Here is an 11,358-nt window from a genome sequence, read left to right on the forward strand (position 1 = left end):
TGGAAGAAAAATGGCAGTTGAATCTTGTCTGAGTATATCTCAACTGTGACCAATACACAACTTTTACAAAACTGGCTATGATAGATTGAAGGAGGCCCCCCCAAATCCATCTTTTCAAAAAAGTTATGTTAAAAGCAAGACATTTGGAGAGCTTCAAAGGTACAGTTAAAATACTCATTACAAAGCCCTAGAAACAACAGCAGGGTAAGAACTAATTAATTGGAATTGAAACTTCAAGCACACCTACAAATAATGTGTTTTAGAAAGAGAGCAAAGCTTGAACTGTATTTCCTTCGATTCAGTTTGAATAAAACACTTGGTGGGAAGATAAACAGATACTCCAAAAATTTACTGATACATATTGATATTTAAGATCACCAGATGATGGTGAAAAATCTACCCTACCTCTCTGCATGCTCTTTCAATTGTCCATCAAATTCATAGGAATGTGCCAGTGTAGCTTCTCCTTATACAACTGTTAAGGAATGATAAATATTTTGCAGTTAACATAAACTTTTATAATTTACATCAGATAACAATAACTTGTAAAAGGAAACTAGGTACCTCTTCAAAATTTAACAATACACAATGGCCACAACTACATTTTGGTTAAACATTAACAAATCATTTTCAAAATACGAGTCATGTGAATTTAATGGAATTTCTAAGGAACAAATTTTGCAACACAAGGGAAAACACAATATAATCTTAGGTCTAATTTAGCCATAAGTTTGTGCTTTTCTTTTGTACTACTGAGGGAAAAAAAGAACAATACCTCTACAACCTTTAGAAATGAAAAACAAAAGGGCAGGACAAGAGCTTGATTTGCTTTAGCCATAAAACAAGATACCCTTTTAGGATTTAAAAGAAAAACTTATGAAACCGTTTAACAATTCAGCACTATTAAAATAAAAATATATAACAGATACTTTCGACGACATTTTTTGACTTGAAGCTGTAACACTTTGTTGTTTGGGTGCAAATGAAACATACCTGGATAGATAATAAATTTAAAAGAAAACATGATTCCTTAAAAATGCACCCTTTTTCAAAATACAATTAAACAGATGGTGCGCATCTAATTTGTTTAGTGATGTCAGGCCAAATTCTGTCCAAAGTGATCAATATGATTAGGAATGTAAACCAATTTATGTCCAAAACATAAAATGAAGTCATATGTCTCATTATGTAATAAATCAATGTCGTACATATACACAGATATTTACTTGGTTGAAATATTTGCATTTAGTAATTGACTTAAAATTACAACCTCAAGCTCTGAAGAAATCACATTTATAAACAACTGATCAGTTAAAACAGAGGGGCTGAGATGAAAAAAAAGAAGAAAAAAAGTTGTAAACATCTTAATGTACATATAAATAAGACTTTAGATACATTACAAAGAGTAACATTTCCGAGGTTGAGCTGTGCAGACCAAGCCTCGTCAGTTCAGAAGGTTTGTCAAAAGCCAGAACTAACTTTAGATCATCAATGATGATAAATATGTTTTTTTAATGATGAAATTAATGTGAACCCAGGGATTGTAAAACAACGCATACTTGTTGAATAAAGTTTAAAGCCAAAGATTTAGACTAATAAATTTTCTTGACACAATGGTGCATAGAAAGCCAGTATTGTGATGATACTAATTTTAACAGTGAAGTAAGTAAAATGCATATTAAGTCCCAAATGGCAAAACCAAAAATTGTGAGAACATTTCTATGGGACAGTTAATATGATTTCTCTATTCAAACAATTCTCATAAATGAGATATTTGCAGTATACCTCCATTTGGTATGTGTACATTCTTCTGTGTGTTCAGAAAGAGAGGCCTGCACATTTAGCACTCATTCTGATTCTCAAACTCACACACATACTCACACGTATGCACATACACTCACTCACCTTTATACATACACACACAAGCTACAATAAAAGATAATTACATCAGCAAATCAGTGTAAGGCCAATTTAATAGATTTAACAGTTTCTTATTATCACCACAAAAAGGAAGACGCATCATGCCAGAAAAGACTCTTGATGCTGAAGTTACTCTTCCACATAAATCTTCAGTTCCAATTGTACATGTTGTAGCCTCCACCCATACCAATGGGGTTGTACCGATGTTGAAGTTTATCTTGGCGGATTGCTCCATAGGTTTGAGCACTTTGTCCAAAACTACCAACAGTTGTACTGGCTCCTCCGCCACCTCGTCCTCCTCTTCCACGCCCTCGGCTCCCAACAACTGAGACTGGCATCCCTGAAACATAAAGGCAGCATTTTGTGTCAGTTTTGGATCTGTCCTTAATGAATGTTTGGATCAAAAGCGGCACTAAAATTTAGAGGACACGTGATGCTTCACATCCGAATAATCCCTCCCATCTTCCAAAGTGCCTCGCTTTTCATTGAGTCTTAAGAATACAAAACAAGTCTGTGTATGATAAAAAATTCCAATATCTCATTTTTTAAAGAAAAACTTTTTTTTAACATGAAACATAAAGGTGAAATTAAAACAGGCAACTGTCGCTACGTATTAAAATGGAAAAGAAATAAAACACACAGAATGAAGCAATGGAAATTTAATCCACAAATAAATAGCTACATACCAAAGCTATTGCTTTGCATCACAAATGCATACACATGCAGTTTCACTTGGCAATTTCTACATGTGTGAAAAACTCACTAACCAAAAATCCAGAGAATTAAGTAATGCAAACTACTTATAGATGTCAGAGGCTTCTAGGAAAATGTAATTTTCCTGGCATGTAATCAGTCACAAATAATAGTAAAATTTTATGAGCCGACCTCCACAAAAGTATTTTTGAAAATTTTGGCTTACATATTTAAGATTTAAAAGCGAAGGATCTGACTACTCACGGGGTGCAAAAACATAAACAAACTAGACACAACAAAAAAAATACATATTTCAATAACATGTAACAGCACACAGCTAGAATCATGCTTGACAGTAAGTATCCACCAATGTTGATTACCAAATAAATAAATAAATGGGAGACAGCTTAATTGTTATGATAAATGCATCACAAAATTTTAAAGGAATGTGTTGTACATATCTTGCTTAACTGATTGTCTCAGGTCCATAGAAGTATGTTACAACATCCAAACCAATTATCCACAAAAAGGTTGGGATGTCAACCCACAACCTATGACCGTAATGGCCTGGGCAATCTATATTCAAATATTTGAATAAAGAAAAAAAAGATAGCTCCAGTTTCTTGTTTGAATCAAACAAGAAGTGGCAAAAAGGGCTTACGTTTCCTGAGACACATTGTCTGGAAAAATTCAAGTTTTATATAGATAGTGTAGATACGCAACTATCATTTAGGATAACAGAATAAAGTATCTTCAGAGGAGAAAATAACAGTTATGTTGGGGTAGGCTCAGGACATAAACTTGACTTTAATTTACGAGACTTGCTGAAAGTTCGATGCACTTTAACACAATAACAACTATGGCAATTGGAAGATGAGAATGTGTGGTAGTGTTAAAATGTCAATACTTACCCCAACCTCAATAATACACATTACATACACAAATATTATGGCACAGAACAAATGTAAAATAGCAGCTCAATAAGTCAACAAATTTGAGTCATGTTCTGTATTTTGCTCTTCAGAAATTACTTCAATACATGCAATTTCATACAAGTGACAAACACAGAAAAAAATAAAAAATAAATTCTAAACAAAAAAGTTTAAGGAAAATTCTATGTACAGAGCAGTTTTATTTGTGTCCAGATCTCAACTCTAAAAGAAACTACGTTTTAAATAGAAGTTATTATTTATTGAGAAGGGCTTGAAATTCTATGAGTGAGCATGCATCCTGTTTTGGCGCTTCATCCAATTTTGGAGGGCGTAGTTACACGCTGCGGCTTTAAATAGAATGGAAGAAAAATGGCAGTTGAATCTTGTCTGAGTATATCTCAACTGTGACCAATACACAACTTTTACAAAACTGGCTATGATAGATTGAAGGAGGAATTGATGGACCTTTCAGCTAGTAAAGTAGCAAATAATAACTCAGTGTTGTGGCTCCAATTAAGTGCCACATCTCATGCGTTTGTTACAAACTCAAACTGAATACAAAGCTTGATCAGTTTCAATTATGACTGAGGAAAAATTTAACATTCCATCAAGGCTATGACATTCAACTTCAGTAATCTACAGTAAATAAAATGTTTAAAAGTGGTACTAGTGGATATGAATTAAAAGTGTTGCTTGAACCTGAATATACATAAGTTAGATAGATTTATCTGAACTTACCTCTGCTTTGGGTATAACCTGCCTGCCAGCCAGCATAATAGGCAGCCTTCTGTTTGCCATGTTCCTCAGCAATTTTCACACATAGTGGCTCTGTTCCTCCTTCTGGAATAACTCCATTCATGTGCTGAATAGCTTCCATAGCTTCTTCACGTCTATCAAATCTAAGAGAATCAAAGTACAAGACAGTTTTCTTACACACAAAAAAAGAACACTATAATTTGATCAGAATGAACTGAGGGTGAGCATTTCTTTGATCAATATGACTAAAAATTACTCATTAATTGGCACACAAACCTGACAAATGCTACTCCTCTGGGCATACCAGTAATTTTGTCTTTAAGTAGATTCTTCTGGACAATCGTACCAAATTTACCAAACAATCCATCTAACTGAGCTTCAGAAACATTCCTGCAACGCAAAAAGAAATTTATCAATAAAATATATCAAAATAATCAAAAACTAGAAGGGAAAAAAATGAAAGGGCAATATATTTTAAAAGAGCTTACTTTGGGAGGTTTGTTACATAAAGGTTAGTCTCCTTGATATCATCCCCAGATGGCCTGGCAAATGATACTTTAAGGCGCTTGTTTTGTACTTGAAGACCATTCAATGTAGATATTGCATGGGCAGCATCCTCAGCCTTCGAATAATTAACAAATCCAAACCCATAACTGTAGCCAGTCTAGATAACAGATCATGTAAAAGATAGTAAGAATTTTGCATTAACATCTAAGGTTGAGTAAAAATCTAGGATTTGATAAAACTACTCGATTCTGCAAAATCAAAGATTTGTACCTTGAAATCTTTCATAACCCGACAACTTTCGACAGGGCCAATGGTGACAAACATACTGTAGAGTTCCTTTTCAGTCATGTTTTGTGGTAGGTAGTTAACAATGAGATTTGTTCTTGCATCCCCATCATCACCCTGGGACCGATTTTGTCCACCACCGAAGTCTGTCATGTTAATCACCCTTCCCTGTCACCAATGGGAAAGCTGTAAAAACAAATTGAAGTTATAGCAACAAAAATTATATTCACCTCTGTGGCACCATAGTCTTGACTGAAAAATAGTGGTTCAACATGAAGTAATAAATTAATTCTTTGAACAGATGGTTAGAAGAGGTTTAAAGTAGCCGAAAATTCCACAGCTCAGGAAAAAAAGAGAATGGGCAGAACAAAAATAACTATTCACAACAAATGTCATAATCGAGGTTAGGAACTTCAAAACTGAAATTTGATAGCACGAGAAAAGTCATAAATACAAGGGTTTAAACTAAAAGAGGAGTTTCAATGGGTTCCAAAAATAACCACAGACGACTACCCATACATCATTGACGGCAGACTACAGTTATGAAATTGTTATTAAGATCTGAACACAAATTGATCACAAAAGTTGAAGACGACGGTTCACAATCACAAATACAGCAATATAGATTAAGTTCCTTACTTTCCAATCGATAGACTTGAGTCGCAAAAAATTGTTGCCAAGCAATGAAATCCACAATAAATCATAAAATTATCAAAATCTTTGTTAATTCACTGCTTACCTCCAATAATCCTAAGTCCTCCTACAAAATTTATCCTGGTGATACAGCTGAAGTCATGAGGGGAAATTTTAATTTTGATTATGGTATGGTACCAAAGCACTAAATTTTGAATCAAAACTTAAATTGATGTTAGTTTATTGATTTGTATACAGAATCATATCTTTAATGTGGTTTTAAGATTAAACACAGTTTCTGAACAGATAACCCACATTTGATGGGATTATGCTGACTATGGCAGTTGTGACCCACGTGAGCATGACACTGGGGAGAATCAAGCATAACCCATATAATATGAGTATAAATAGAGTATTTTGATGACAGTTTTAATTTTCTCATTAAAATGAATCAAAATTTTGCTTATAGTCAGCCTGATTCAAAGTATTTTTAACCACGCAACCAGGTGCTAAGAACATCAGTGACTTAGATTCTTTCTTACAAACAAATAACTTACCGTTAAATTTTTCATTAGCAAATCGTTGTTTTTCTTAATTTGTTCTTACATACTTTCAAACGTCCCGTCGGCATTGTTTACAATTTTACTTGAACGTCACGTCATATTACCGTGACAGCAGCGTAATGGTCCTTTAATCGTGATGTGGAAACGTCTTCTGGCTGTAGACGTTACCGCCTCATCTTTTGTTTATGTAGTGTCTCTTTAATATGAAACTCTAAATTTGACTAGGAGAACTATGAGTCCAAAAGGTTATGATAGGACCAAACAGTCATTAGCTCTTCAGCTATTTGAAGCTGTTGAAGAGAAATGTTTGCAGTTAGTATACCATTCAGTGCCAATAATTGTTTATTCCATTTGATTTTGATTTTTCATTTTCTGCTTGTTTTTGTCTTGTTTCCATTTTACAGAGAAATTTTAAAACTACTGGACCACGATAAAGCTGACCCCAACATTGTCATTCTTTCAAGAGGCGTTAGCCCATTTCACTTGGTGATAGGATGTGATTGTGCTCACTTTGCTGAAGAAGCTACTCGCATATTTCTTCAGCACAACGCCAATCCTAATATTAGGTAGGTGTTGAGCCTTTATTTCGTCCACTTGTGCTGTTCTTGCTTACTTTCCTTCATACCTTTTATCTTCTCTTAATATTCAGAAGCGAAGATGGTCTGACTCCTGTACATGTAGCTGCAGTATGGGGCAGGACCAACCTCTTAATGTTACTGTTATCATGTGGAGGAGATCCTTGGTTGCGTGATGCTGATTATGGTTACACCCCCCTCCATTTTGCTCTGAAGGAGAAGCATTGGGAAACAGCTCTTATTCTTCAGAAATATCAACTTTTAGATCGTAGGCATCGCCTTAGTGAAGGTCTTAGTGTGCCTCGCTTTAACTTTAATTTGGGTAAGTGCTAGTGACACCAAAATAGTTATCCAAAAAGCTGAGCTGTTCTGTCAAAGAACACAGTAAAACTTTGCTTTTTAAATTATCTTATGTGCGATTGCTTTTGCAGAAACTATTGTTGTAAATGCTGGTGAGATGCAAGCTGAATATGCTACATCACCCCAAGATATTGGTGCTCCAGTTGTGTGTTCACCAGTACAGGTACAGCCCATATTTAACCTGATTATAAGTACTGTATTCTATATTTAATTTTGAAAATTATCGGAAATTAATACTTGTTTCTTTTTGTTTTTAGAAACCAAAGCAGGTAAATGCTGGGTACAGCTGGAATATCGATCCTTTGGAAAGTCAAGAATATGTTCGTCAATGGTGCCACAAGGAATTTACTCCACTTCAAGTGCTTCATACAAGTACACCAACTCATCATAAAGCTATAAATTGTGGAAATGTTGCAAGTGAGCGGCTTCCTGAACCTGCTCAAGTCCTGAACATAAGTCCTGATTGTAGGACTCCTAACATAACTAGTTCAAAACTATTGACACCAAAAACCATAGATTACAGCACAAATGAAAGAGGTTCTTCAAGTATGACTCCTTCAAAAAATTTATTGAAACCTCCCACTGATGCAAGAAAGAAGTTATTTCTTGAAGAATTGAAGAAGAGATTCAATGGCTTCTGCAAGCAGTCTTTTGATTTATCAAAAGAGGATTCAAGCAAAGGAAACATTTTTGAACGAAGCTCAGGATATTTTGGAAGAAAAAGTTTTGGCAAGTCCAAAAAAACAAAGAAATTAGAAAAGTCACAGCACTTATCAGCTGAATTATTGACAAATGTAAATAAGAGTAATGTGAGTGAAAACTTGAGCTATAAGACTTCAAGATCAGTTGACTTGGTTGGCAGTGAAAATGTCAGTGACCCAAATGTGAATTGCAATGACCAGACCAGCTTGGAAAACTCCCCTGTTGATGAAGTTGATGCTGTTCCACTCCATGATTCTGTTGATACATCTGTAGAATGGATTGCTAGTCAGTCATGCTTCTCTGAAGAAGGGAGCCCAAATTCAAGTAACTCTCAGTCATATGTCACTTGTGATGAAGGACCAACACTTGATGTAATGAAAGATTTGCCAATTTTGTCAGCTATGAGCACAATACCAGAAGCTACACCATTAGTACTTCCTGTGGAAACCTCTGATGCTCCCCAACGCCCACCAAGAAGAAAACGGTCCCAAGCCCTGAATAGAACTCTGGCAGGAAGTGTACCATCTCAAGCATCATCAACAGCTTCCTTTGGTACAATAATAGCTGAAGAGTACCGTTACACAGATGATGAAGCAGGTGTCGTTTTAATTGAAAATCATCTGTTCACCAAGCCAATTGATGTTCCCAGTCCTTCTGACACCGACAGTGTGGTTTCAGCTCCTCTCACAGTTCTCAGTGATGCTCCCACTGCCACCTCAGATGTATCATCGGTTCCTGCTAGTTTTAGCTATGATGCTGTAACACTGCGAAAAGAATTGGTGTCCTTTGGAGAGGTTGTTGGGCCTATAACGTCTACAACCAAAAAAGTGTACTTGCGGAGATTGTATCGTTTAAAGAAAAGCAAATGCAAGCCTACTTCTGTGTCAGTATCATCAAACTACCCATCTGAACTACAACGTGTGCTGCACAACAGTGACTGGGAAACTGATGTACTTACGTATGCCAAGTTTGAAAAGCTCATGTCCATTCCTTTTGAGAAACCTGATCCAAACAGAAGATGGCGCGAGGGTGTGGCTAAATCTTCTTTCAACTACTTGCTTCTTGATCCTCGTTTAAGTAACAATTTACCTGCAAAGGTAGCTGCACATGACCTCGAAACATGGCGTCAATTTATTTCTTCTGTATTTTATATTGGAAAAGGAAAACGCTCCAGACCTTATGCGCATCTGTACCAAGCTGTGCACTTGTGGAATAAAGGAGAAAATGGCAAAAGTAGTAATTCTAAGGTAAAACTCACTTGTTATGATTGATTATCCTTATCATTGTAGAATAAAACATTGAAGCATCTTAAAGAAAATTTCCCTGTTTCAGATTCAACGCATTCTTGACATTTGGAAAGATGGACATGGAGTTGTATGCCTTCATATATTTCAAAACATTATTCCAGTTGAAGCCTTAACTCGGGAAGCAGCTATGATAGATGCAATGGGAATTAACAACCTTGTTAATTTAAAAGGTGGAGAATACTATGGACCAGCCTCGACTTGGCGAACTCGTCAGAAAAAGCAGCTCGGTGTTTACTTGTTGTACAGAGCAATGCGCATCTTTTTGTGTGAAGGTGAACGGCAGTTACGACCAGGTGACATTGACTAAGTGTACCTTTGGTAAATCAATTTTACCATGATGTGTATCCTGATTTTTTTTCCTGTAATGATTGTGACTGTTAGCAAATGTGTGCTACAAAATGTTAAATTATTGTTTTTGACGATCAAAAAGTTTAAAATTATTTTGTGATATTTGTTTTGGTCTGTGATTATTGTTTGTATTGTAGAGCATAATAAGTAATCACAAATTCAGTTTTTAACTTGCCAACATTAATCTTGTACTCATGTGTAAATATTTGAAACCATTTATTCATACGCACATTAAAAGTAAATATTTTATTTCAATTAAATACACGTTTATGAGGTCTCCTAGTCACTTAACAAGGCATCCTATTGGATTGATTTAATTTTAAATCTTCGTTGAATAGAAATGGTTTTCCTTGGAATGCACATAGAATTAGACTTTTTTATAGTTTCTAGGTTTTTCATTCTTATTGTCTTTGAGGCATTCCTGGGCAGCTTTCAAAATTGATTTATTATTTTCCTTTAAAGCATTTTGGAGTCCCAATTCACACCAATGCTTGGCCTCTTCATGGATGCCGTTATCCCTTAGTGCTATACCTCGATTTACCATTATCACAGCAACACTGGTGTCTACCTCATCCCTGTTAGCAATTTGGAGAGCTTTCTCGAAGCACTGATTAGCTACTTCACTTTCACCAGCTGCTGTCTTTATAACTCCCATATCTGATAAAAGAATTGCCTACAAAACAAAATAATTATGAGCAGAGTAAGAACACTGCAATCAAATGGAAAAATTAGAAAAATATACTCACCCCAATTTTGTTGTCTAAACTGCCTAGAATAGACTCTGCTATTTCTACTGCCTTTTCTATGTGTTTGGCAGCTTCTTTGGGACGTCTTGCATGTAGAAGATACAAACTGTAACGATCTAAACTCTGAGCGAGGAGCATTGATGTGTCTTCATCAGAAGCGCCCTCAGATATTTTCTTTGTTAAAGTGTCTATACAAAACAAGAACCCCTGTTCCCCTTTCCTGTGGTGTAAAAAACATGATAAATCAGCATCAAGTAATTTAGATGAGAGTAAAAATGAAAAGATCATGTAACTCACTCATAATCTGAAAGAGCTACAAAAGTATCTGCAATTTTGAGGCTAATATTAACAACTATCATATCATCTTGAGAGAGGCCACTGCCTATTAATCTTCGTAAGACTTCAACAAAGAGCCCTTGTGCTTTTGAGTATTCACCATTCTCAAAAGCCAAATTAGCCATAGTATCATAAACATATGTAATACCTTTTTCATGTTTAAGATCTTGGGCCATTTTCAAGGCAATATGAAGTAGGCGTTCTGCTTTCTCTGGTTCCCCTTTCTGAAAATACCAGGAACCGTTCCAATTGAAAACGTACATAACAATATCATATATTCGAAGAGAATATTCGTCAAGTAACAAATAGTTTTACACTAAATTTTGATTCTTGCCTGCATTAGTAGAATACTCCGCTTGATGAGATTCACAAGTTTAGACTCAGGGTTGGTTTCTTCGGCTTCCTCACCAGGAAACAAGCCTTTAAAAATAGCGGGGACGAACATAAGCGAATAAGGAGAGTTGGATTTCTTCTGCTTTCCATGGTCGTGTCTGCTTTCACCCCAACTACAACACTTGGGCAGAGCTCTTGCCATTCTTTCCGAGTTTGTCACTCTGTGAAAGTAAGCCCTACATGGCATTAACTCATTCCCCTGCTTCCTAAATGTGACTTTAGACGATGCGAACGTGCAAAACGGTACATTATTTCGTTGAAGCGATTTTTGCAAACAGTGTCTAAGAAGCGCCATGATGGTG

General features: G+C 35.7%; 3 protein-coding genes across 6 annotated transcripts; 1 reads left to right on the forward strand and 2 right to left on the reverse strand.

The window, feature by feature from the left end:
* Nucleotides 1-1,348: 1,348 nt before the first annotated feature.
* On the reverse strand, nt 1,349-5,994 carry LOC113205745 (sex-lethal homolog). Of its 4 annotated transcripts, none has more exons than XM_026421482.2 (6): nt 5,833-5,994; nt 5,079-5,279; nt 4,790-4,965; nt 4,578-4,691; nt 4,284-4,444; nt 1,349-2,260 (listed from the first exon to the last, which is right to left on the reverse strand). In XM_026421482.2, the coding sequence occupies exons 2-6, from the start codon at nt 5,244-5,246 to the stop codon at nt 2,070-2,072; spliced, it is 810 nt and encodes a 269-aa protein (XP_026277267.1). In that variant the 5' UTR covers nt 5,247-5,279; nt 5,833-5,994; the 3' UTR covers nt 1,349-2,069. The 4 variants fall into 4 exon arrangements, with proteins under 4 accessions (XP_026277267.1, XP_026277269.1, XP_026277270.1 ...); XM_026421484.2 differs by having other exon boundaries at nt 5,733-5,951; XM_026421485.2 differs by lacking the exon at nt 1,349-2,260 and adding an exon at nt 2,565-3,892.
* Nucleotides 5,995-6,234: 240 nt separating this feature from the next.
* On the forward strand, nt 6,235-9,863 carry LOC113205739 (ankyrin repeat and LEM domain-containing protein 1). Its single transcript, XM_026421476.2, has 6 exons — nt 6,235-6,601; nt 6,694-6,855; nt 6,939-7,186; nt 7,296-7,387; nt 7,482-9,173; nt 9,259-9,863. Exons 1-6 carry the CDS (start codon nt 6,522-6,524, stop codon nt 9,538-9,540), a joined length of 2,556 nt encoding a protein of 851 aa, XP_026277261.1. The 5' UTR covers nt 6,235-6,521; the 3' UTR covers nt 9,541-9,863.
* Nucleotides 9,813-10,835, reverse strand: LOC113205743 (tetratricopeptide repeat protein 19, mitochondrial). The gene is given in 4 exon segments (XM_026421480.2): nt 9,813-10,254; nt 10,328-10,547; nt 10,625-10,799; nt 10,802-10,835. Coding segments are annotated over 4 exon segments (720 nt in total). The 5' UTR covers nt 10,821-10,835; the 3' UTR covers nt 9,813-9,948.
* Between the last annotated feature and the right edge of the window lie 523 nt (nt 10,836-11,358).

The sequence above is a fragment of the Frankliniella occidentalis genome, unplaced genomic scaffold (genome assembly GCF_000697945.3).
Source record: "Frankliniella occidentalis isolate FOCC.00 unplaced genomic scaffold, Focc_3.1 Scaffold53, whole genome shotgun sequence".
NCBI lineage: Eukaryota > Metazoa > Arthropoda > Insecta > Thysanoptera > Thripidae > Frankliniella > Frankliniella occidentalis.